Source organism: Corythoichthys intestinalis, chromosome 18 (genome assembly GCF_030265065.1).
Source record: "Corythoichthys intestinalis isolate RoL2023-P3 chromosome 18, ASM3026506v1, whole genome shotgun sequence".
Classification (NCBI taxonomy): Eukaryota; Metazoa; Chordata; class Actinopteri; order Syngnathiformes; family Syngnathidae; genus Corythoichthys; species Corythoichthys intestinalis.
This window is the reverse complement of record NC_080412.1, coordinates 16498608-16526366: the sequence shown is the minus strand read 5'-3', so window position 1 is coordinate 16526366 and position 27759 is coordinate 16498608. Positions and strand designations below refer to the sequence as shown.

The following is a 27759-nucleotide window of genomic DNA, read 5'->3' as shown; positions in this document are numbered from 1 at the left end:
TCAGGGGTCGCGTTAACCGAATATTTTCCGTCGTTGACCGGTTTTTTAAAACGGTGACAGAAAAAACTGAAGTCCATCCGTCATTTTGACAGGTTGCAATTCACACCCCAGACCACAGGATGGCGAGTGAGCATATTAATTAGCTATTGTCTCTCTTGATGCATGACGTCGTTGGCCTTACTCGGAAAAATGTCCGAACTAGCATTCAAGTGTAGCAAACACGGAAACGTTAGGAAGCTTTGGAGAGCATTGTCTAAGGCAGGGGTTTTCAACCCAGTCCTCAAGGCACACTGTGGGTCCTGGTTTTTGTTCCAGCCGATCCAGCAGAGACAGTTGAACCAATGAGGCTTCTGCTAAAACAAGCCACACCTGACTGCAATCAACTGATTGCACTTGTAAAACACCAGATTGGGGAAAAAGTGTTGTCATCTTGTTTGGTAAGAATGAAATCCTGCACCCACAGTGTGCCTTAGTGGAATAGGTTGGGAACCCCTGGTCTAAGGCTACGTTCATTCTACAGGTCTTAATGCACGAATCCAATTTTTTCGTGTTTTTCCGACTCAAGTTAGGCATTAACTTGACGGTCTGGACGGGACAAGTCGCATAGAAGTGGACCATTTCAAATCTGATCTGGGTCATTTTTGTATGTGGTTCAAATCCGATCTGGACCACATTTTTCCAGACTGTCGCGGCGGTCTGTACCGTCCAGTGTCCCAAATCCGATTTCAGCTGTGCGTTATTAGCGCCTACCTTGCAGTGAACACGGCTTTTGGGGAAGGGCCGGGCTTGACAACAGTCATAAAAAAAATAAAAATGGGTTGAGGATAAGCATGAGAATGATCGGTTTTCTCTCTGCTCTATGTGAGCTATATTTCAACATTTCCTACACGGCCGAGAGTCGGGAGAGGGGTCTGACTGCAGCCCGTCTTGGAGAGTCGGGGAAAACTGCCCGTATGTGTGTGTGACATGCACGGACAGTGCGTGCATGCTATCGATCCATATAAACTGTGAATATAAGCCTAAACGGGGATTATTTATGTCTGTTATTTGTCTCCTCCTTTTGAAAAGCAAAATATGATATCCCTGGAATGACGGATGACTTGTCATTTGTTTTGATGCTTCTGCGCACCGGCGCGTGTCGGACTGCGAATTAGAGCGCATGCGTAATTCTTGAATGGTCTCAATGGACAAAAGCAGTCCGAACGGGCACGCCAAAAAAACGGATATGACAAAAAAATCGGATTTGTGCATTAAGACCTGTAGTATGAACGTAGCCTAATTGAATGAGCAGGGACAAACAGCTTGGAGTCAGAAGTACATGCGCTATTGACAAACCTGAACGCACCCCGAGTCTTGGATGACAAATCAACAGAGCAGAGAGTAGACACGACATGGCTGGTAGTTTCTTCAATTTATTCAGAGTTGAGTAAGTAACGCACCGCTTTTGACCAACACTGCTATTGAATATGTCATTATTATCATTTTAAAAATTTAAGTGACGGGTAAAAATAGATTATGACCGGATTTTTATGACCCTGTCAGTCAAAATGACAGACAACGAAAAAGTCTAGCGCAACCTCTGGTTCCGATCATGTTTTTTTGCTCCCGATCCGATCCCGATCGTTTTAGTTTGAGTATCTGCCGATCCCGAGATTTCCCGATCCGATTGCTTTTTTTTTTGCTCCCGATTCAATTCCAATCATTCCCGATAATTTTTCCCGATCATATATATTTTGGCAATGCATTAAGAAAAAAAATGAATAAAACTCGGACGGATATATACATTCAACATACCGTACATAAGTACTGTATTTGTTTATCATGACAATAAATCCTCAAGATGGCATTTACATTATTAACATTCTTTCTGTGAGAGGGATCCACGGGTAGAAAGACTTGTGACTTTGTATATTGTGACTAAATATTGCCATCCAGTGTATTTATTGAGCTTGCAGTAAATGATACTGTGGCCATGCCCAAATGCATGATGGGAAGTGGAACCATGACTGTACGTAGTGCTACCAATTGATATATCTTCTCTACGTTTGGAAATAACACAAGGTGTTAAGAAAAAGATCAATTGCTACCTTGCTTCCCCACATTGCTTCCCATGATATTTCTAATAGTAGGGAGAGGGATTGGAAGGCTTTAGCCAATTAAAAAAAGGCTCCAAAGGCCTCCAAAATTCACTCTACTCATTTTACGCTGCCATTTATCTCTCTATATAGGTAAAACGGCGCCATTACAGATTGAGCGCGACAATGCGTGAGTGGGTCGCGCAGCGCATGCATTAATTGTGTTAAAAATTTTAAAGTGATGCATTTTTTAAAAAATTAATTACCACCGTTATTGGGATAAATCTTATAACCCTACCTTAAGCCTAAACTAAACACTCTGGATGAGTGTAACATATTATGTCTGTAACGTTAAATACAATTAGAAAACGATTTAATTAAAAAAAATATATATATTAAAAACAGGCATGGCCGATATTTTTTTGCCGATTCCGATACTTTGAAAATGACGTGATCGGACCCGATCGATCACCGATCGGGACATCTCTAATATCATATATGTTTTTGACCAAAATAGCAACTTAATTTTTTTTATTTACTGCAAGTTTTCAACAGCTAATACATCACTCAATTCAACATCAGAAACTTAATAGTAGAATCAATTATAAATCACATGTAAATAGATGATTAATAACGAGTAAACAGAGCTTTTCTGTTGAAAATTCTTGTGAATAAATGCTTAAATCCCTGAATTATTCATAGATATGGACGTAAAACACCAGGGAGAGTGCCTCTGGATTGGCAGACCGGGGTGGTGGACCCCCTTTTAAGAAGGGGGACCAGAGGGTGTGTTCTAAATATAGAGGGATCACACTCCTCAGCCTCCCTGGTAAAGTCTATTCAGGGGTGCTGGAGAGGAGGGTCCTTCGGGAAGTCGAATCTCGGATTCAGGAGGAGCAGTGTGGTTTTCGTTCCGGCCGTGGAACAGTGGACCAGCTCTACACCCTCGGCAGGGTCCTCGAGGGTGCATGGGAGTTCGCCCAACCAGTCTACATGTGTTTTGTGGATCTGGAGAAGGTGTTCAACCGTGTGCCTCAGGGTATCCTGTGGGGGGTGCTCCGGGAGTATGGGATACCGAGCCCCTTGGTAAGGGTTGTTCGATCCCTGTACGACCGGTGTCAGAGTCTGGTCCGCATTGTCGGCAGTAGGTCGAATTCGTTCCCAGTGAAGGTTGGACTCCGCCAAGGCTGCCCTTTGTCACCGCTTCTGTGCATAATTTTTATGGACAGAATTTCTAGGCGCAGCCGAAGCGTTGAGGGGGTCCGGTTTGGTGACCTCAGCATTGAATTTCTGCTTTTAGCAGATGTTGCAGTGCTGTTGGCTTCATCAAGCCGTGACCTCCAACTCTCACTGGGGCGGTTCGCAGCCGAGTGTGAAGCGGTTGGGATGAAGATCGACACCTCCAAATCCGAGACCATGGTCCTCAGCCGGAAAAGGGTGGCATGCCCTCTCCGGGTCGGGGATGAGATCCTGCCCCAAGTGGAGGAGTTCAAGTATCTTGGGGTCTTGTTCACGAGTGACGGTAGGAGGAAGTGGGAGATCGACAGGCGGATCGGTGCAGCGTCTGCAGTAATGCGGACTCTGCACCGGTCCGTAGTGGTGAAGAAGGAGCTAAGCCGAAAGGCAAAGCTCTCGATTTACCAGTCGATTTACGTTCCTACCCTCACCTATGGTCACAATCTGTGGGTCGTGACCGAAAGAACAAGATCCCGGATACAAGCGGCCGAAATGAGTATCCTCCGCAGGGTGTCCGGGCTCTCCCTTAGAGATAGGGTGAGAAGCTCGGTCATCCGGGAGGGACTCGGCGTCGAGCCGCTACTCCTCCGCGTAGAGAGGAGCCAGCTGAGGTGGCTCGGGCATCTGGTTCGGATGCCTCCTGGACGCCTCCCCGGAGAGGTGTTCCGGGCATGACCCAGCACACGCTGGAGAGACTACAGTGCCTTGCAAAAGTATTCGGCCCCCTTGAACCTTGCAACCTTTTGCCACATTTCAGGCTTCAAATATAAAGATATAAAATTTTAATTTTTTGTCAAGAATCAACAACAAGTGGGACACAATCGTGAAGTGGAACAAAATTTATTGGATAATTTAAACTTTTTTAACAAATAAAAAACTGAAAAGTGGGGCGTGCAATATTATTCGGCCCCCTTGCGTTAATACTTTGTAGCGCCACCTTTTGCTCCAATTACAGCTGCAAGTCGCTTGGGGTATGTTTCTAGCAGTTTTGCACATCGAGAGACTGACATTCTTGCCCATTCTTCCTTGCAAAACAGCTCGAGCTCAGTGAGGTTGGATGGAGAGTGTTTGTGAACAGCAGTCTTCAACTCTTTCCACAGATTCTCGATTGGATTCAGGTCTGGACTTTGACTTGGCCATTCTAACACCTGGATACGATTATTTTTGAACCATTCCATTGTAGATTTGGCTTTATGTTTTGGATCATTGTCCTGTTGGAAGATAAATCTCCGTCCCAGACTCTGGTCTTGTGCAGATACCAACAGGTTTTCTTCCAGAATGTTCCTGTATTTGGCTGCATCCATCTTCCCGTCAATTTTAATCATCTTCCCTGTCCCTGCTGAAGAAAAGCAGGCCCAAACCATGATGCTGCCACCACCATGTTTGACAGTGGGGATGGTGTGTTCAGGGTGATGAGCTGTGTTGCTTTTACGCCAAACATATCGTTTTGCATTGTGGCCAAAAAGTTCAATTTTGGTTTCATCTGACCAGAGCACCTTCTTCCACATGTTTGGTGTGTCTCCCAGGTGGCTTGTGGCAAACTTTAAATGAGACTTTTTATGGATATCTTTGAGAAATGGCTTTCTTCTTGCCACTCTTCCATAAAGGCCAGATTTGTGCAGTGGACGACTGATTGTTGTCCTATGGACAGACTCTCCCACCTCAGCTATAGATCTCTGCAGTTCATCCAGAGTGATCATGGGCCTCTTGGCTGCATCTCTGATCAGTTTTCTCCTTGTTTGAGAAGAAGGAAGGCCGGGTCTTGGTAGATTTGCAGTGGTCTGATGCTCCTTCCATTTCAATATGATGGCTTGCACAGTGCTCCTTGAGATGTTTAAAGCTTGGGAAATCTTTTTGTATCCAAATCCGGCTTTAAACTTCTCCACAACAGTAGCTCGGACCTGCCTGGTGTGTTCCTTGGTTTTCATAATGCTCTCTGCACTTTAAACAGAACCCTGAGACTATCACAGAGCAGGTGCATTTATACGGAGACTTGATTACACACAGGTGGATTCTATTTATCATCATCGGTCATTTAGGACAACATTGGATCATTCAGAGATCCTCACTGAACTTCTGGAGTGAGTTTGCTGCACTGAAAGTAAAGGGGCCGAATAAAATTGCACGCCCCACTTTTCAGTTTTTTATTTGTTAAAAAAGTTTAAATTATCCAATAAATGTTGTTCCACTTCACGATTGTGTCTCACTTGTTGTTGATTCTTGACAAAAAATTTAAATTTCATATCTTTATGTTTGAAGCCTGAAATGTGGCGAAAGGTTGCAAGATTCAAGGGGGCCGAATACTTTTGCAAGGCACTGAATGTCTCTCGGCTGGCCTGGGAATGCCTTGGGATCCCGCCGGAGGAGCTAGTTGAAGTTGCTGGGGAAAGGGAACAAGCGGAAGATGATGGATGGATGGACGGACGGACGGAAAACAGTCTCGATTCTTGGTTAAAAGCAAAAAAAAAACAACGTGCAGGTAGCATTTGTTTCACGTAAATGTTGCCAACTATAAGGCTAGTCAGTTACGAAAATTAGCCGCCTCCATGTGTAAAGTGTATATTACAAATATTAATATAAATATATATGAATAAATATGATAAATAATAACAATAAATAATAATAATACATATAAATATTGCCATTTAAATTTGCTAATAAAATCCAGACATTTATTAATATACAAGCTTTCAAAATGTTTATTTGGTAGTTTTTGATAACAAAGGTTTGAATTGAACTGTGTATCACCTGAACCAATACACGTGAATGTTAGTACGGGTCAATACAGATTTATTTCACATTGATCTATTAGCCTATCAATTAATTAGGTTCATATTGCTGAGAAATGTAGCCCTGACCCCCTTTCACCCAATTTGTTTGTTCCTATAAATGTCCCGTCCACAGTAAATAGTGTACATGCAGGTTATGCTGTTATATCGTCCCTACCAATGTTGAGACCAAACCTACGCCCTTGATATATATATATATATATATATATAAAAAAAAAATTATGTTAAAAATAAGATGTGTTTACGAATAGTACAATGTGTGTGTGTTTCGTGTTAGATGTGTGTTTTCATTATGAGGCTGATCTAGCCCCATAGAAGTGGGGTGCTGAGGGTGCTTCAGCACCCCCTGGTGTTCGGGAGGAAAAAAAGTGTTTTGGTAGATTATTTTTTGTTTTGTTTAAAATACATAATTAAAATCTATTAAAACAATAGAGTATTTAACGATGGGGATTAAATACATTTGTTGATTTAAAAAAAATTTTTTTTGTTAAAAATGCCTGACACTTTGCTTGCTACCAGGTCACATTGAATAAAGCGCTATTGGAAAAGTTAACTGTTGACAGAGGAGGCGTTAACATGGTGCAAAAACAAATAGTTTTTTTTTCTAAAATTCAATTCGGCGTCGAAAATGAAGATGATTATGATTATAGTTCTATCTACCTTTGGTGTCTTCAGATAGATAAGACATGATTGTATCGTAGTCATATTATAGTTTGTTGTTGCTGCTGAGCTGCCGCCGTGCAGAAGGCTGTTGTTAAACTGAGGCTTATTGGACCTTTTAGTTGTCAAATGTGTTCGTGTGTCATTGCGTCGCCTAGCTGCAATGATTTGCGTTATAATACACTGGTGTTTTATTTCCAATACAAAAACTCCAACACACACTGTAGGTGAAATAAAATGCAATTAATATCGATTTTGGAACTAATCATTACATTCCTTTGTTACGTGCATATGGTTGGCCGGTAGAGCCAAAGGCGTACCTCAAGTAACACGTCACTTTTGCTCATTAATATTCACGACGGCAATTGTGGCTAGGCGGGTCAACCTCCCGTTTGTCCCTAATAGTGAATGAATGGAAATAGTGTACGAACGAGATGTTTACTGAGCTAAACCTAGCAGTTCTGTCCGAAAGTGATGGTGCCAAATTCACTGGTAAAGATGTGGAAGAACATACAAATGTTTAGTTAAAGAGATGGCTTGAGTGTCGACGAGTCGACCTGATCCAGAGTTGGTTTTTTTATCAACACCCTTTTCTTGTGTGCATTGCCTTACGCCACTGACGTTGTCCTGTTCCAACAATCTATCCTTTACCACCATATGCCCAGTCTTTCTTATATATTATATCCTCTGGCTGTCTTATGTCTCTGACCGTTCTTGGGGGCAATTTACATTGTTATTTTTGTGTAGCGATCGCAAATGCTGCTCGGCGACAGCCAACGAACACTTTTAATTTTTTTCATTAAAAACTCTTAATTGTATAATTTATTTACACTTCCCCCTTACTAAGGTTGTTTTTTTGTACATCAGAAAAGGTAACAGTGGCAGTCAGATCCCATTTTAATTTTTTTCAGGTCATTCATTGTCTGACAGAAGCAGCATGGCAAAACGCCAAGCTAAAAAAAAAAAAGTAAAAATATCAAAATGGCTTACCTCTTTGTCTTCTGAAGGATCATGGCCCCCAAAATGTTTACTGCATATGAAATGTGAATGGCTTCATCTTGCAGGCGTTAAACTGGTCTTTTGGACGTCCGCGCAAGTTGATCCATTGTTCACATTTTTTCCTCCGAGTTTTAAGTTTCGGGAAACGTATGAAGAAAACATCCTTCATAGGTCGTAATGTCTAGAGTTGTTTCTACGAGTTCCATAGCAGCGGTGTTTGATCGGCATGTTCTTTTTTGAAAGATTACCAGAGAAAACAAGCAGATGTTTTGTATGCGAGGGTGTGTCGATAATGTCCTGGTTCCGCGTTACGATGGCGACGTCACGGTCTAAAAATAGCATTCGTAGGGTACGCTATTGGCCAACTATTGAGTGGGCATAGGGACATCTTGAGGCTGATTGGTGGTACTACTTTTGCAAATGGAATCAATGTAGCAAGGCAGCGAATACTGGCTACCATCTGCTGGACAAAATGTGAATTGTAGGAACAGGTCTAGTTATGGCAGTAATGACCATAGACGGGTAAAATGACGATACAAAGTTTTCCTTGTATAATTTTGAAAATAATTTGAAAAAAAATATCTTACCTTTAATTTGATCAAAATCCACCGTTTTCATGTTTGTTTTGACTATGATAATTCAAATAACAGTGCCGTTAGCACAGTGCTGTACGTGCAGGTAGTACATTTCATTCATTGGTTTATTTTCTGCACTGCGTATCCTTTAGTCACAGGGGTGCTTGAGCCTATCCCACTAAATATGGGCAGCAGGCAGCGTACGACCTGAACTGATTGCCAGCCGGTCACAGCAGTATATGTCATAACAATTATCCCATTTCTTCACAGAAACTAAAGCTGTCCATCACACCGTACGCCCTGAATGAGATGTCCAAAATGCCATACTATGAAAGGGGAGGACGTAATAAAAACCAAGGTGTCTCAGTCATCAGCACCATCAGTTTACAAGACAAACCGGCAAATCAGGGCAGTTGAGGAGGCGTATTTGCTTATTGCAATAGTCAGGTTATTTTTGTTTTGGGCCATGTGAATTATTACTTGAGCAGTTCGTGTGAAACTGTTTTCTGCTGACACATGCCATCTAAAGAAGGCAACTCAAAACACTGACTTCAGCTCAAGAACTGCTTTAGCAAAGTTTATAATGAAAGTGTGTAAATAGTTGTACTGTACTGTATTTGTGCCTAACTATGACATTAAAAAAATATTGTTTTTAAAATGACAAAATCACAGTTCGAGTAAAAATTTTATACGGTGATGAGAACAATAAACCACAGTGGACAAAGTCAGTGTGGTGACTCATTTATTAGGTCAACTGCATTGCTGCCGATTCAAATAATAAACCTTTGATTTTTATCAGTAGTACACAGGTCATGCTGCTTGTTATGTAAAGTGTAATAAAAACCTCCTATTCCTGACATCTAATAGATTTCCTTTACACTGAGTACAGTGATTATAAAGTCTTATGCAGTATAGTCATTGATGGTGTCTAGTAAGTAGTGCACTACTGGCAGGCAATGGCTGATTTAACACATTTCAATATCAGACTAAGTTAACCCAAGTAAACCTGAAATACAGTTTCTAAATGGTAATTTTATTCATGAACTATTTGGCTGCAATTACAGCAAAAGATGTCCAATCCAATTGAACGGGACGCTTGACAACAAATGAACGAAAGTCAGCGCCTCAGTTCAAATGGTTTGGACGTCTACTTGTGATAAACTCCTTTCGATTCACAGCAGAATATATATATATATTTTTTCCAAGTCAGCAAATAATCTTCAAAAGTGGATGTATTTTCAAAGAAGTCGAATATAAGGTGACAGGTTTTAGAGATTGTTAAATAGTGAAAAGGACACAGTACTTTCTAAGGTTATTTTTCTACGATAGCAGGTCTGCCTATCATTAGGAGATCAAACAATCTTAAATATAAGAATTAACCTTTCACAGGGCACGTTACTATTTTTGGTAAAAATAATAATAACGTAGACCTGGCATCCAAATACGTGGACATGACATTTTGTAGGCCACAATACTAACATTTGGTATTCAAGTGTGGCCTACATGACCCAAAATGTGATGTTCACATACTCTCTGTGGTCGCCTAAAAAATAATAATCATTATTGATTTTTTTTGTGTGTGTGTTACTTTTATGTATGCTTTTATGAATAAATAAAATTATTAATGGCTAGTTAATAAAAACAATATTAAAATGAATAAAAACAGAAATCCACTCTGGTTATGGCTCCTAACAGCACTCTCAAGTTGATTTTTTTTTTCATAGTATTTAACTCATTGCCTGCCATTGACGGTGGTACACGTCTAATTCACTTAATCTGTGAGGACTGAGTCATCAGTACCACTGACGGCACTAGATGTCCAATCCAAAAATGGATTGGACGTCTATCGCTGTCAACGGCAGCCAATGAGTGCCCTATGAAGGGTTAATACAAACAAGCAATTACGATTTCCATTTAATTTCAAATAGATATGTAAAACAGTATGACCTCCCAAAAGGGAAGAAAAAAAGGGAACAAAAAATGCAGTCAATTGCATTGTCTTTCTCTGATGTTTTGGTCATATCCGTAAGATGACCGCGCATAGCACAGCATGAACTCTGCATTCAGTAGTATTTTCACTGTGGTTAGAGTCCACACCCTTCACTTCCTGCAACCTCTTGACTTCCAGCCCTTCTTGCCTCTTTGCGTTCCTCCACATCCAACCACTGTAGCTGATTTATGATCCCACCTAACACCCACCCGCGCTCAGCAGAGGTCGCTACTGAGTCATCATGGATGCTGACTTTTGGGCTCCTCCTGCAGCGTCTTGTCCATGTGTTACACTGCTAGGACACCTGCTCAACTGGCCTCATCTGAACATCTCCAATCTGAGGGCAAAATCAAGGTAGTCAACAAACAAGCCACCTTGTCAAATGTACCCGTAATTTTCGGACTATAAGCCGCTACTTTTTACCCCTCATTTTGAATACTGCGGCTTATCTGTCGATTCATTTGGGTTAGTAGGCAACACTTTATTTGACAGCGGTGTGATAAGACTGCCACAAGACCGTCAAAATTATGAATTGACATTATCATGGGCATTAATGAATGCTTATGACAGATTTCATTAGGTGTCATCCGGCAAATTATTTTTACTAACTCCATTCAAGTCCAGCTCGGATCTTTTACATCCATTCAAAAGGGAGATCGTTTGCCTGATGACACAAAATGGCATCTGTCATAAGCCTTCATTAATGATCATAGCAGTGTCATGTCATAATTATGATGGTCATGTGACAGTCTTATGGAGCCACTGTCAAATAAAGTGTTACCAAATTCCATAACTAGCAATTAATGAAACAACTAGAACAGTAACTGAAGAAATAATTAGCATAGAACATGAATTTTGATGTGTTATTTACATCTGTAGCGGTGCAATTCAAGCTAGCAGGCATATTGGACAACAACAGGGTTGACAGCAGGTGGCAGCAGAGGTTGACTGTCTCCCCAAAGGGAGCAATGATGGCCAAATGAAGCTTCTTGAAGCAGTTAAGCTTTGCAGCCAATTGGTTCAAAGCTTCATGGTGGTTCATTTGATCTTATGATGCCGCTGTCAAATATAGCATTACCAGTTAATATCTTTTGTAGGGCTGCAGCTATCGATTATTTTAGTACTCGATTAATCGATGAACTAGTTACAGTGGGGAGAACAAGTATTTGATACACTGCCGATTTTGCTGGTTTTCCCACTTGCAAAGCATGTAGAGGTCTGTAATTTGTATCATAAGTTCTCTTCAACTGTGAACTCTAATACAAAAAAACAGAAAATCACGTTGTATGATTTTTAAATAATAAATTTACATTTAATTGAATGAAATACGTATTTGATACATTACAAAAATAGAACTTAATATTTGGTACAGAAACCTTTGTTTGCTATTACAGATACCAAACGTTTCCTGTAGTCCTTGACAAGGTTTGCACACATTGCAGCAGGGATTTTGGCCCACTGCTCCATGCAGATCTTCTCCATAGCCTTCAGGTTTCGGGGCTGCTGCCGGGCAACACGGACTTTCAGCTCCCTCCATAGATTTTCTATCGGGTTCAGATCTGGTGACTGGCTAGGCCACTCCAGGACCTTCAGATGCTTCTTACGGAGCCACTCTTTAGTTGCCTTGGCTGTGTGCTTTGGGTCGTTGTCATGCTGGAAGACCCAGCCACGACCCATCTTCAGGGCTCTCACTGTAGGAAGGAGGTTGTCAGTCAAGATCTGGCGATACATAGCCCCATCCATCCTCCCCTCAATACGGTGCAGTCGTCCTGTACCCTTGGCAAAGAAGCGGCGCCAAAAAAATGATGTTTCCTCCTCCATGTTTCACAGTTGGGATGGTGTTCTTGGGGTTGTACTCATCCTTCTTTTTCCTCCAAACACGACGAGCCGAGTTTAGACCAAAAAGTTCAATTTGGTCTCATCCGACCACATGACCTTCTCCCATTGCTCCTCTGGATCATCCAGATGGTCAGTGGTAAACTTCAGACGTGTCTGGACATGCACTGGCTTCAGCAGCGGGACCTTGCGTGCGCTGTAGGATTTTAATCCATGACGGCGTAATGTGTTTCCGATGGTTTTCTTCGAGACTGTGGTTCCAGCTCTCTTCGGGTCATTGACCAGGTCCTGCCGTGTAGTTCTGGGCTGATCCCTCACCTTCCTCATGATCAGTGATGCCCCACGAGGTGAGATCTTGCATGGAGCCCCAGAACGAGGCAGCTTGACCGACAAATTCGAACTTCTTCCATTTTCTAATAATCGCTCCAACAGTTGTTACCTTCTCACCAAGCTGCTTGCTTATTTTCCTGTAGCCCATCCCAGCTTTGTGCAGGTCTATTATTTTATCCCTGATGTCCTTACACAGCTCTTTGGTCTTGGCCATTGTGGAGAGGTTGGAGTTTGTTTGTTTGAGCATGTGAACAGGTGTCTTTTATACAGGTAACAAGTTCAAACAAGTGCAGTTACTTCCGGTAATGAGTGGAGAACAGGAGGGGTTCTTAAAAAATAACTAAGAGCCGAAATATTTACAAGTTGGTAATGTATCAAATACTTATTTCATGCAGTTAAATACAAATGTATTATTTAAAAACTATACAATGTGATTTTCTGGATTTTTGTATTAGATTCCGTCCCTCACAGTTGAAGAGAACTTATGATACAAATTACAGACCTCTACATGGCTTGCAAGTGGGAAAACCAGCAAAATCGGCAGTGTATTAAATACTTGTTCTCCCCACTATAGTTCAAATAATCGAGTAATCGGATAAGGAAACATAAAAAAATTAAAATACCTTAGCTGAGCCTCAAACGGTATAGAAAATAAACAAATAAATAATCTAGGTACAGCAAAAGAACAATTGGCTAACTTAAGCTAACGTAGCTTAAATGCTATAAAATACTAAAGTTGTTTTGCTCTAAACAAATGGTTCAAACACATATTCCTACAAAAATTGGCTAAATATACCTTTAAAATAAATTACGATAGCATGAACAAAAACATTAGCTCAAACAAAAACTCAGTTTATGTTGGTCTTAACAGGGAGCAAATGGATTCAGCCATGTGAATTAGGCAGACTACAGGGCAGTGTATCCACCCAAATCAATAAAACTAAAGGCAAACACTTTCAAAACAAACCATTACAACGCCACTTTAATTAAATGAATACTCGAAGCAGCAAAATTTGATTATTTTTTTCTAATCGAATACTCGAGTTAATCGATTAATCGTTGCAGCACTAATCTTTTGGTGTAAATATCCCATAATACAGTGAGGACAACTGCGGCTTATAGTCCAGTGCGGCTTATACATGAACAAATGCCGTTTTCGTGTCAAATTTGGTGGGTGGTGGCTTATAGTCAGGTGCGCCTTATAGTGGTAATGTTACGCTAAGTGAACATTTAAAGAAAGGACATTACCTGAACATGAGGAGGGGCACTGAGGACAAATGTGACTGCACTTGCTATGTCTTCAGCTTTTAAACACTAAAGATCAGAAAAGAAAAATTATTCAAAATATTAGACTACAATTTTACCATTTTGTTCTCTTCCTTATAACAGTCCGACATATTACATTTTTAAAAGAAGACCAAAAAAAAAGATAAATAAACAAGCAGAAAACTAAAATCCCAAGCAGCCTTAGCCAAAAATATGTAGGTGGAATATGTAAAGACTAAAGACTAAGACATTATATATATTTTCACAATATCAAGGTATTGTTTTTATATGAAATAGATCTTTGAAGCCATTAGCTGAGCTAATGTAGCATCAATTTAGTAGGTGCTTCAGAAAACTGTCCACTGGTACTGACAAAGATTCCGTTTGGAACATACCTTGGGATTAAAATGTGTACATTTTGTTATTTTTTGGGGGGTAATTAATTAATTAATTAATTAATTAATTTTTTGTTAATTAATCGTAATTATGTAATCAAAGTCAAGGCATACACTTCATAATGTACAGATGGGTCAGATCGGTCATACACTGCGCCTCGCATTCAAGTAGGGGCCCGCCCACATCAAGAGGAGCTATTTACAAACATATGCACACAACGATCTAACGCCGGATTTTTGTTGAAAAAGTACGAAAGCTGTATGGCATACAAACAGGAAGGATTCTCTCAGGAGTGATTTGTTTGAGGATTCAAGGTAATTATTATATTTTTCGTACCATGCATGCATTTTGGAACATTGTGAAAAAAATCAATGGGAGAAATTAGCCGCTACTGCATTGGCATCATAGTTCGCAATATTTACGTAAAATAAATGCTAACTGCATGCTTTTTTTGCTTTTAATCAAGAATCGAGACTGTTTTATTTCCATATCTATAAAGAATTCGGGGATTTAAGCATTTATTCACAAGAATTTTCACCGGAAAAGCTCTGTTTACATTAGGCGGCCGCTAGCTACATTTACTAACAAACTAGCATTGTACTTCGACATATTTACGGAAAATAAATGCTAACTGATGGGTTTTTTTTTGCTTTTAACCAAGAATCGAGACTGCTTACGTCCATATCTATAAAGAATTCGGGGAATCAAGCATTTATTCACAAGAATTTTCAACAAAAAAGCTCTGTGATTCCACTCTGTCACCTTTGACGGCCTGACCAACAATGCAGGCCCCCTATTTATCGGCCCCATGTCCCGTGAATACATTATGAAGTCTATGGTCAAGGACTAAAAACATAACTGATTTTGACTGCCAATCAGTGTTGTTTTTGGCAAACTTTTTAATTTCTGTCTTAGTCTTTTGGACGATTTTTTTATTAGTCATATCAAATGTGTTCATCTCCATCTAGTTTTAGTCGACGAAATATCATACAAATGTCATCTAGTTTTACTCAACGGTTACTTAAAATGATTTCATCTGTAAAATTCTAAAGTTTTAGTCCAAAAATAAATAAGGTTTCCAACCATTTCAAATGAATATAGACAGACGAGCACATATTGTAATGTCTATAAGGACAAGCCAATTTCGTAATGATAATATTTACACAGCAGTATATTATTTTCAATTAAATCCACTAGAAGCCACGAATTATGTAAAATAAAAAAAAAAAAAGTTGACCAAGCATTTCAGAGGATGCTCGCCACATCTTGATACTAATTCCAGGTTAACCGTGGTATGAAAACGTCACGGTTTCAAAACCACTAAAATTTTCCGTCATATGTCCCAAAAATGCAGCGAGAAATCAGTGGCTTGGAGCGGCAGCGCTCACCCCTCACCCTCCGGTTGTTGCTCTGTCATGCGTCTGTCAGAGACACTACACCTAAGCTTTATCCCCCCTCAAAAAAGACAAAGTCGCAGGTATGGGAGTACTGCGGCTACCGAAAAGAAACAGACGGCCGCGGCTTGGAGGAGGAAGGACAGCCGACATGCCTCCAGAGGGTGGTTGCCTGGGGAAGCAACACCTCTAACCTGATTTCACATTTACGTGACCATCATTCGTCACTTTTCACAGAATTTAAGTAATCGCTGTCATGAACGTTTCCCACCAGCTGCGAGAGTTTACTCCAGCGTGTTTAGCATGCCTAGCAATGGTAAAACAAATAAAATAACGTAAGTTTGTTCACAAGGCAGATAATGTAGCTAGTTAGCATGGCGAAATGGCTAAGTAGTTTTCTCTCTACCATTAGTTTACTTTTGGAAAGTCTTTAGCTATCTGTTCAAAATGACATTTTCATAATGCAGCCTGTGGTGTTTGTTTTCTCCATGGCGACTTTCTGTATTGAGAGAGCGTGGGTTTGTGTGTGTATAATGTGTAAATAATAGCCACGTTTACATGCTGACTTTTATTCATACCGATTCAAATCATTCCGAATGGAAATTTCAGATCAGCTGTTTACATGTCACTTCATCTATTCCGATCCAGCGTTTACATGTGACTGCCTTTATTCCGAAAGGACGTTTGACAACTGCCGCCTGACATGCGCAGATTAATCAAAACGAAGCGTCACGTTGCAAAACATGGAGATCGATCGTCGGAGTGCTGCTGTTTTAACTTTAACCCACTTGTTGTGTTTGTGGGGTCGTATCCGCTTCTGCTGTTTTGCTCTTTTGCCTTGTAGTAGCCGGTTTTCCACCGGTTTCTAATCTGGTCAACGCTCCGGTCTATTCCGGCTTCGTGTAACCTCTCGTGAACTTTTTTAAATAGTTCACTGTTCCTCGTTTTACGCCCGTCTAAGCGAGCAATTATATTCAATTCTTTTAAAGTTTGAATTAAATACAATCTTTCCGCCGGACTCCAATTAGGTGCGCTGTGCTTGGAAGCCATGTTGCAAGTGACGTTACTTACGTCACAAAGTGACGTCACCACGTCAGTACGGAGCATGTGACAAACTGAGGACACAGGCAGGATGATCATCGACGTGGACAGCGCTTTTACGTGACAAAAATAAGGTAAGCCATCATTAGACGTCTCAGTACACTGCATCGGCGTTTTTGTGTGCTGTGATGCCCCCCAACTAACTAACTATCTCCATAATAATATTGGAATAAGTTGGATCCACAATCATTTACCGTGAAGCTCTGCAAACATTTTTTGACATCAAACACTCTCCTTCTCCGTCACTCTCCAATGGAGAGTGCAAGCTGTCACTAGCCAACTTGACAAATTTCTTTCGTGTTCATTTTGCTGTTGCTGCTCGTTTTGTGAAATATCGACAGGGCTGTCCTTCTCCTTAATATTCCACTCGGGTTCGAACTGGAAGGGCAGAACCGAACCGACGACTTGTTTATGTAGTTAAAGAGTGACACTGTGAAAGTCCGGCAGCGTGTCCATGTGACGTCACCGCTGTGCGACGTCAACAACAATGGCGACCTACTACCGGTAGATAAAATAATTTGACAAATTTTAATAAAACTAAAACATTAAGAGGGGTTTTATTATCAAATTATTATCACTTGTACTAACATTTATCTTTTAAGAATTACATGTCTTTCTATCCATGGTACCCTTTAACACTGCAATTGTCTCTGTCAAGCAAAAATACTTCCACATTTTCATTTTTGGTGAGGGAAATTATAATTTAGTCATTTGGAAAGAATGTTTTTAATGTCGCTGTTATTTTATTTTATTAACCACTACATGTCCAGTTATTTCATACGTAATGTTCAATCTTGGATTAAAATAAAAGTGCATTCTATCGTTTTTCCAGCAAAAATCAAAATCGCCAGGTCAGGGTTCTCAAAAATCGGTGATTGGTCCAGCCCTTTTAAAGATGGTTGTCGCTTACTTTCATACTCTCGTACACTGCGGCAGCTTTCTCTGGATCATTGTTGTGGAGACGGAAGGCAAATTCAGTCTCCACTATTCCAGGGGATATACACTGCAAAGGGAAAAGTGCAGGTTTTAACCCATTGCATAGACTCCACCATCAGCTGACAAGACAGCTCCCACAGACATCTCGCCACGCCTTCCCGTAGGGGGCCAGACCCAGGCAGAAGTTGCGTTGGCTTTCACTACGCTTTCAAACACCCGCTGCATTCTAACGCCGGATTTAAGTGGAAATAGGACAAATGCTTTACTGCATACAAGCAGGCAGGAGTGTCTCAAGATTTATTTGGTCGAGGACTCAGGGTAATTATTATATTTGTCGCTCAATCAATGCACTTTAAAATGTCGTTAATACAATGAAATGAATGGAAAAAATTAGCCTAACTTTAGCTTGAATTATTTACGTAAAATGAATGATAACTGCCTGTTTTTTTTTGCTTTTAATCATCAGTCTAGAGCAGTGATAGCCAACTTCGGTCCTCGAGGGCCCCTATCCAGCTTGTTTTCCATGTCTCCCTCCTCCAACACACCTGACTCAAATAAACAGGGTCGTTATCAGGCTCCGGCAGAGCTTACTGAATAGCTGATCATTTGATTCAGGTGTTTTAAAGGAGGGAGACATGGAAGACAAGCTGGATAGGGGCCCTCGAGGACCGAAGTTGGCTACCTCTGGTCTAGAGTGTTTTACGTTCATATCTATAAAAAATTCCACGATTTAAGCATTTATTTACAAGAATTTTCAACTTAAAAAGCTCTATAAGTGTAACACCATTTACCATGTTTCGTGACGGCCGCCATGTTGGATTACACAATACTGTAACTTTTGCTTGAAATATTTACGTAAAATGAACGATAACTGTCCATTTTTTGCTTTTAACCAAGAATCTAGACCTCTTTACGTTCATATCTGTAGAAATTCCGTGATTTACACATTTATTTACAAAAATTTCAACTTAAAAAGCTCTTTGTTTTCTGACGGCCGCCATGTTGGATTTTGTATCTCTACACAATAGCGGGATTCAACCTAAATAGGTTGTGATTGTATTTAGAAAAATGCAAATTTTGCTCTTGTTGAGGAAAATTAAGATGATTCTACATGCTTTCCTCAAGTATTTAGTTTATTAACTGTTAAAACCTGTAAATAAAAAAAAAAAATTTAATCGCTATTTCGGGCAAAACCTTATATGTTAAATCTTGCTGTTGATCCTGAAAATACAGGTGATTATCTCAGCATTTGGTGTTTTTTGTGCATTTAGCGTAAAATTTGAGAATGTTATAGCCATTTTAAGTTTTGTTATACTTGTAAAGAGAAATAAATAATCGGGATTTGTTAGGAAACGACTTTGAATTTTTTTATGTCACTGCTCATGGAGACTCATATATGCCTAAGGGAGGTGGCTGTTTTGGTTATTGGTCGCTAGCGGCGTTGGTTTTGAAAACTTTTGAATGTTGAATGAAGTTTTTGAAAATAGGGCCCCTACTGATCGGCCCTGAGCCCCGTGTCCCATCAACTGATAGTGAATTCTATGCCTATTGCCTGCCATTGACCACGATAGACGACCCATCCATTATAATTGATAGGGACTGGCATTGAACGATCGTTGCCAGCCCCTCTTATTTATAATGAATTGGACGTCTATTGCCATCGATGGCACAGAAACATGGACAATTGAACATTCATCATTCCATGCAGCACGAGTTACTTACAGTGGCTCTAATGTGGGTGTTGGCTTCCCTTAGTTCTTGCCTTATTCCCTCAGTCAGAGCGGTCACCGCATATTTGGTGGCAGAGTAGAAATGCGTGTCAGCACTTGGTATTATCCGATGCCCACTCATACTGTAACAAGAAGAGGAGTAGCCTGCAGTATGTAGTTGAAACTGCTACATTAAGGCGGAGAGCATTGTATTTGTTGGCTAGAATTAAGAGAGCTATTTGTGTGAAAAATAGTAGGACTGAAAACACATTCATGCAAAACAGCCCCATTACCATGATTTTCGTACTATGAGGCGCACCTGACTATAAGCCGCCATCCACCAAATGTGACACAAAAACGGCATTTGTTCATAGATAAATGATAAATGGAGAGTACAGTGGTACCTCTACATACGAAGTTAATCCGTTCCAGGACCTTATTTGTAAGTCGAAATGGTCGTATGTCGAGCAGGATTTTCCCATAGGAATACATTATAATTCCATTAATTCGTTCCACAGCCCAAAAACCTGCACTAAATCCTTAAAAAATACTGCTGGTGCTATTACAAATGGCAATTACACGTAGCAAAACAAATAAATTATAAATCAAAATTGGAATAATATACCGTAATACAAAGAATAATAATAATTCCTGTAATAGTGTAACGAATCGGGTTCTAATAAAGCGGACGTTTTTTTGTGTACCTGAACGCACCGCGGGGCTGACGTGCCTGGACCGGTGAGCTTGAGTTTCACTTTCACTTTGAATGTTCTCTTGAGAACACCGTCAATTGCGGCAGACAGCAGGCGTTTTGTGTTGAATAAGTTGTGAAAGAAATGATGAAAACGTGGCGAAGCTGGCGATTTCTTTGGAGATGTTATCACAATAAGAATTGTCAGCTTAACTTATAAAGACTGGCGAACGATGGTCGGAGGAGGACCGTGGAGATGTATTGTTGAGCCATTTCACGGATGCCCACCCCACGCTCATATTTTTCTGTCATTTGCATCTTCATTTAGAAGGTAAGCATCAACTTTTTCCTTGTTTCACCACCTGTACCCACCTTTTCTGAAACCTGTGTTGATTTGTCACACAAGGAAATCCGCCGTGCATTCGTCTGCGGTGCTGCCATTGTCGTCGTATTTCGAGCATGTCGTCGGATGTAGAAACAAATGGCGAGTCAAATTTTACGTCGGATGTCGAAAAGTTCGTGTGTCGAAGCGATCGTATGTAGAGGTACCACTGTACTTAGTTGGCGCATTGAACTACATGGTTACGCACTGGACTATAAACTTGAGCTGTCCTCACTGTATTATGGGATATTTACGCCAAAAGATATTAACCGGTAACGCTTTATTTTGCAGCGGCATAATACGACTGTCATAAGACCAAATGAACCACCATGAAGCTTTGAACCAATTGGCTGCAAAACATTATTGCTTCAAGAAGATTCATTTGGCCATCAGTGCTCCCTTGAGAGAGACAGTCAACCTCTTTTGCCACCTGCTGTCAACACTGTTGTTGTGGAGTACAGCTTATTTATTGATTTACAGTGCTGCTCAAAAGTTTGTGAACCCCCTCAACATTTTGGAATTTTCTATTATTTCAACCTGATTTCCTAATCAATCAATTCAGTAGTTTTTTTTTGTTTTTTTAACAGTTGTGTTGTCGAGACTAAATTAAAAAGAGTTTTCATCAACTGATGTAGGTGCAAAATTGAACTGTTTGGTCACAACCAAAACCGCCATGTCTGGCGAAAAGTCAACACTGCATACCACCAAAAGAACCTTCTCCCAACAGTGAAGCATGGAGGTGGGAATGTCAAGATCTGGGCTTGCTTTTCATCCTCAGGACCTGGACAACTCCACATAGTCCAGGGAATCATGAATTCTGAGGAATATTGTCAAATCCTAGAACATAACCTGACGCCATCTGTTTTGAAGTTAAAGCTTGGCAGAAGGTGGATCATGCAACATGATAATGATCCAAAGCATTCCAGCAATACAACCAAGGAATGGCTGAAAAAGAAGAAGATTCGTGTTCTGGACTGGCCCAGTCAAAGTCCTGACCTAAATCCCATTGAAATGCTGTGGCGGGACCTGAAGCGAGCAGTTCATGCCAGACGCCCATCAAACCTCTCTCAACTGACTGCGTTCTGCAAGGAAGAATGGGCAAAAATCCCCCAAAGTAGATGTGAGAGGCTGATTAGTCACTACAGAAACCGTTTGGTTGAGGTAATCTCTGCAAAAGGAGGCGCAATATCCTATTAACTGAAGGGGTTCACATACTTTTGCACACATGATATCTGAGTTTTTCTTAAATCAACCACTTTTGTTAAATAAAGAATGACAATATAACTATTTCTTTTGTTTCAGTCCATTATTTGGAATGTCAGTATTGTGGATTTGGGTATAACTTAACATTTAATAAGGTTATTTTAGTTTTTTTTACAAAAAATCTGACCATCGCTGTGGGGTTCACAAACTTTCGAGCAGCACTGTATTTGGTATAAAAGGCAACACATGCCTCCTAGCATGCATTGCAGTGCTACAGATGTAAATAACAATCAAAATTCATGTTCTGTGCTAATTATTTATTCAGTTACTGTTCCAGTTGTTTCATTAATTGCTAATTAATAGTTATGGTATTTGGTAACACTTTATTTGACAGTGGCACCATAAGACTGTAATTAGACAATCACAACTATGACATGACACTGTCATGAGCATTAATGAACACTTATAACAGATGTCATTTAGTGTTATCTGGCAAATTATCTCACTTTTGAATGGATGTAAAAGATCCAAACTGGAAATAAATGGCGTTAGTAACATAATTTGCCACTGATGACATGACACTTAAAGACCAAATGTGAAGTAATTTCCTAACATGCCAAATAGGGTCACATTTAAAGTAATTAAACATTGTACAACATATAAAGCATGAAAAAAATAATTTACATGTTGTATATTTGACAAAATAATCGCGTTTCCGAAGTTGGAGCCTGAAAGGGGACGAACCCGAAAGTGATACGTCACACCGAGAACAGCGATGGCAGCGCTCCATACGGCCGCCATACAAAGCCCTTCAAACAATGATTCAAACAGCGATATAAGCGATAGATCGAGCGCAAGGGAGGAGATCCAAGTTTTTGAAGAGTTAAAGGAAGAAAAGGAGGTTGGAATTTTATGCTGGACCTAACATGTATTAGCCAGACGCTAATCAGGATGCAAACAATGTGCCTAGACTACCTGACATGGAATGGAGACAAGACCCATCGAGATTACAAGATTGGTAAGATATAGGCTGTTATTATTTTCATGATTTGAAGATGCAGGCATTTGCACATAATTTTATGTTTTTGTTTATCTGATGACATTGTTTAAAAAAAAAAAAAAAAAAATTCAGACTTCATCTTCATTTTGGCAGATCCGGCATCTCTCATGCATATAAAATAATAACATAAAAATGTTGGGGGGAAAGAAGGAGATGAGTCGTTGATGGCTTTCTCCACTTTATTGTGGCAACAATAAGAAAACAAAATAATAGCGGACTGCCGCCACATTCGACTGCCAAGTTTTGCTTCTTGCTCATCTCCCCCTCGCCTCCTACTACTCACAGCTCTCCAGTCCCAGCGTCTCTTAAACGGATTGTGCATAGTGTCTTGTTATGAGCTTTTTGTTGAAAAAGGTATCGAACACACGACGTGCTGACAACTTTGTTTCTTTATTAACACATGGAGCTAACAGTACAAACACAGCTTGGGGCTCTCGGCAGGCTGTGCGGAGCGATAGATAGAGCCTGTGCCTCTCTATCACACTCCCGCGTCACGTGACCAAAACAAGAGTAATGTTGCGTGCACTTCAGGGAGCCTCGAAAAACATGATATCAGAATATTACATGCAGTTAGGACATTACAGTATAAAATAAAATAATAATAGGCATAAATTCATTTACACAACAAATCCCAAGAATTCCATGTAGTTTATGAAAATTAATGTCATACGAAAGAGTCGGAGATTTGTTGGTGCACTGAGAAGCTGGACCAACAAATCACACTCCTGACATTCAAAAAAAAAAAAAAAAAAATCTTGAAATTTGCGGCATCTTGGGAGCAAGCAGCCAGGATTAAACGGTATGTCAACATGCCAAAAAGACATCGCATTCACTGTCTTTTTTCAAAAAGAAGGAAGATGGTTCAAAACGAGCCAGAAAAGCACATAGAAAAGAGGAAAAAAAGGAAAGTCACAGCAAGTGGGCATTTGCGTTTTGTTTTCAAGTCAGAAACCTTGGCGGAATTATTGACTCAGACATAAAATTTGATAGCCATCTAAAGTCCGTCACTAAATCCGCTTATTACCACCTAAAAAATATAACCAGAATTAAGGGGCTTCTGACTCAACAAGACATGGAAAAACTTATGCATGCATTCATTTTCAGCAGATTGGATATTGCAACGGTATATTTACGGGTCTTGATAAAAAATCAGTCAGGAAGCTGCAGCTAGTAAGAATGCTGCAGCCAGAGTCCTCACCAATACAAGGAAGCCGGACCACATTACACCGGTTTTGAAATCGCTACACTGGCTTCCAGTGAGTCAAAGGATAGACTATAAAATACTACTGCTAGTCTACAAAACACATAATGGCCTTGGACCAAAATACATGCTTGACTTGTTAGATTCCTTTGAGACATCTAGACCCCTAAAGTCGTCTGTAACCGGTCTTCTGCATATTCCAAGAACAAGGACCAAGCAGGGTGAGGCAGCATTTAGTTATCATGCTCCTCACTTCTGGAACAAGTTACCTGAACGTCTGAAGTATGCTCAAACTGTTAGCTCTTTTAAATCAGGGCTAAAAACGCTTTTGTTTAGCACTGCATATCCATAACTGGCTATATATTTCAATCTACCTGCTTTCTATTCCTCTTGTGCTTATCTCCATTGCTGATTTCAATTATTATTAGTAGTAGTAGTTTTTCTTATATTTTTGTTTTATTTTTATTCTATTTGTGATTAAATGCGATCTTTTGTCTTGGTTTTTACGTTGTATTGATTTACATGTGATTTTTATGATCTTCATGTAATGTAAAGCACTTTGAATTGCCTTGTGTTGAATTGTGCTATATAAATAAATTTGCCTTGCCTTGCCTTCAGCACCATTTTCTGCATAATGTAATGTCCGTGACTGTGTGCGGGCCCGTGAAGGGGCCGCGGGAATTGAGGAGAAGAGTGCGGCGCGAGAGCGAAGTTGGCGGGCGCATGTTGCAGCAGTTCGCTGTTATTTTTGTTATTTGTTATTTAACTGTTGCCACAATAAAGTGAAGTAAGCCATTATTCACTCCTCTCCTTTCTATTTCCCTATTCGGGCTACTACAATATGTTCCGGGACCTGTCCATGTGCAGTCATCCCTGCGCTGTCATATGTACTTTGCGTTCCGGCACCTTATGATTTACAAATTAAGCACTGTTCCACAACAGTTGGCTGCTCTGCTTTGACAAAGTCATCAGTCATCTATCCAAAAATCACACTTACTTTTTTGCAAATCCTTGATCATAAGCAGACCGGTTGAGGAAGCAGGCATCTTCGAAGTCTTTGTAGCAGAGAACACGACTCGATGATGGCGTGAAATTCATTCGCTTAGTGCGAACAAAAGATGTCCATTTACGTGCCCTGCTATCCTTCAGCGACTCATACAACTTTTCTTTAGATTGAGAACAATACATCGCCACACACCGCCGTGGCATCTTACCGAGAAGCAATGCAACAATACTGTGTGTATGGCGGACTTCCCTCGCAGTTTTTGGTGTGACGTAATTTCCGAAGATTGTGGAAGAACGCATTTTCGTTGTCAAGGACGTTGCTATGGGTTAAACAAAGAATCTGGAAGGGTTGCGTAAAAAAAAAAAAATAACGAAAATATGCTTATAATCGTTCAGCCATTGATATTATTCAAAAACATGGTTGGCCAACCTTACTTCACATTTGGTCTTTAACCCTTAAATACCTGCTACATGAGGCAATTATCAGAGAATCCCAAAATTTGAAAAATAAGGTCCTAATGAAACTTTTTTTTCAAATTTGTAAAAAGAAAAGTCAAAATTAATATGTGTAATAAGCGCTCTAATATCTAGAACCCTTGCTAAATCCAGTTTTTTTTTCTCATGGAACCTGCAGATGAATGTGTTGACTTGCATTCATAATTTTATTTCCCCAAAAAATGTCAAAATTCTGATTTGGCCTCAAAATCATGACATTTTTGGTGTATCAAATGTGATACATTTGGCAATAAAGGGTTAATGACATCTGCCATAAGCATTCAGTAGTGCCCTTGATAGGGTCATGTCATAAAAATGACCGTCTTGTGACAGTCTTATGACGCCACTGTCAAATAAAGCGATACCAAATACCATGACAAGCAATTAATGAAACTGGAACAGTAACTGAATAATTAGCACAGAACATGAATTTTGATTGTTATTTGCATCTGTAGCGCTGCAATGTATGCTAGGAGGCTTGTGTTGCCTTTTAACCCAAATAAATCAACAAATAAGCAGCACTGGATTATAAACCGCAGGATTTAAAATGAAGGAAAAAAGTAGCGGCTTGTAGTCCGAAAATTATGGTAATCACCTCTTTGGTAAAGACGCTACCCAACTTTACGCTAACACTCCGAAAACCAGCAAATCCCACAATGTACCATGGTACCTTACTGTCAACTTATTATGCTTCCGGACAACTACCAAAATTATTTAAGAATATGCTCTCACCTCAGAAACTTTCAATTCAAAAGTTTGCATCCTATAGTGTGACCGTGCCTTTCTAAGCAGCATTGTTTTAAGCTATGAGAAAACTGCTATAAAGAATTGCCCAAAGTCTCCATTTGAGCAGCTTTCACGACAGCTGCCAATTGCAATACACCGGACGGCAAAGTAGTAGCGCCGATTTATGTTAAATTATCAAAATTAGAGTTAGAACTACAAGTCTAGGAATAGTTACTTTGCAATTCTAATCCAATTTAAAACATCTTTGCAGTTTTTCCAAACAGGAAATCTATTATTTTCAAATTTTGACCCAGTGTCTGTTGTCGGTGAAATGGCTCACATTGAATGACTCATGTTAACTTATGTCGCAACACAGTAGGGTAGTGGTTAACAAGTCCACACAGGAAAGCCAGAGCACTCAGAATTGTGAGACCGACGAGCTGCTGGTTCATGCAACTTACCTGTTGATATTGATAATGTGACCGTCATTCACATTCCTCTCCTTCATTGATTTGTAAGCTTCCCGGGTGCAGATGGACAAGGCTAGGACATTCACCTGCAGAGCATAAATATATATATTTATTTGTGCTGCAACGATTAATCGAGTAACTCGAGTATTCGATTAGAGAAAAATATTCAAATTAGATTTTGCTGCTTCGAGTATTCGTTCAATTGTAATGGTATATTTTGAAAGTGTTTGCTTTTAGTTTTATTGATTTGGGTGGATACACTGCCCTCTAGTCTGCCTCATTTCACATGGCTGAATCCAGCTGCTCCCTGTTAAGACCCACATAAGCTAAGTTGTTGTTTGAGCTAATGTTTTTTTAATGCATTCATAATTTAGTTTGTATGTATACTTACAGTTGCCATTTTTTGTGGGAAAATGTGTCTGAACCATTTGTTAAGAGCATTGTAAAAAAAACTTTAGCATTTTATAGCATTTAAGCTTGCGGAATTTTCTATTTAGGTTAGCCCAAAAAATATTCAAATTAAATTTTGTTGCTTCGAGTATTCGTTTAATTAAAGTGGCGTTGTAATGTAAAAAAAAAAAAAAAAAACTTTAGCATTTTATAGCATTTAAGCTAACACACTTTTTCTATGTAAGTTAGCCAATTGTTCTTTTGTTGTATACAGATCCTCATTTTTTTTTTAGAAAAAATTGATAACGTTTGAGGCTCAGCTCAGGTATTTTCATTTTTCATGTTCCTTATCCGATTACTCGAACAAACAAGTCCATCGATTAATCGACTACTAAAATATTCAATAGCTGCAGCCCTGATATTTATACATATATTTTTTAATAGATTTCACCACTGTAGGACATTTTAAAGTGAAACAACTAGGGTGCACTAGTGAGGACAATTTTTCTGCACCAAAAATTTGATTTACACTAACAACAAAATACTCAAAACAAGTTTAACCCTTTATAGTTCACCGATTGGCTGCCATTGCCGTCCAAGACGGCTAATTCAATTTTGGCTGGGAGGAGTTAATGAACGTTCATTTGTCAATGGCACTGAAAGAAGAGTACTCGTAGCCAGTCCTCCCAGTTTAAATAAATGTGAACTCTATACTTGTCAATGGCAAGCAAAGAGTTAAATATGACGGGGAAAAAAAGCCAAAAAACTTTAAGAGTGTTATTGGGCGGTTTTTCTAAATTTTTTATTACATTTTATTCTTTTAATAATTTATTCATCAAAAAAA

The 27759-nt window shown here is 39.8% G+C and overlaps 2 protein-coding genes across 2 annotated transcripts in view; one reads left to right on the top strand and one right to left on the bottom strand.

Moving 5' to 3' along the window:
• The window catches only part of si:ch211-283g2.1 (sodium-dependent dopamine transporter), a 28808-nt gene extending 19763 nt beyond the window's left edge, over nucleotides 1-9045 (top strand). Inside the window, exon 13 of the mRNA XM_057821517.1 lies at nucleotides 8605-9045. Within this exon, the coding sequence (XP_057677500.1) occupies nucleotides 8605-8751 (147 nt within the window). The 3' untranslated portion in view covers nucleotides 8752-9045. The remainder of the gene's footprint in view (nucleotides 1-8604) is intronic.
• Nucleotides 9046-9059: 14 nt separating this feature from the next.
• Nucleotides 9060-27759, bottom strand: part of dhrs11a (dehydrogenase/reductase 11a) — a 41698-nt gene continuing 22998 nt past the window's right edge. Inside the window, exons 3-7 of the mRNA XM_057821036.1 lie at nucleotides 26517-26611; nucleotides 19306-19435; nucleotides 17558-17650; nucleotides 13739-13804; nucleotides 9060-10661 (exon numbers count right to left, since the gene is read on the bottom strand). Of these exons, the coding sequence (XP_057677019.1) occupies nucleotides 10620-10661; nucleotides 13739-13804; nucleotides 17558-17650; nucleotides 19306-19435; nucleotides 26517-26611 (426 nt within the window). The 3' untranslated portion in view covers nucleotides 9060-10619. The remainder of the gene's footprint in view (nucleotides 10662-13738; nucleotides 13805-17557; nucleotides 17651-19305; nucleotides 19436-26516; nucleotides 26612-27759) is intronic.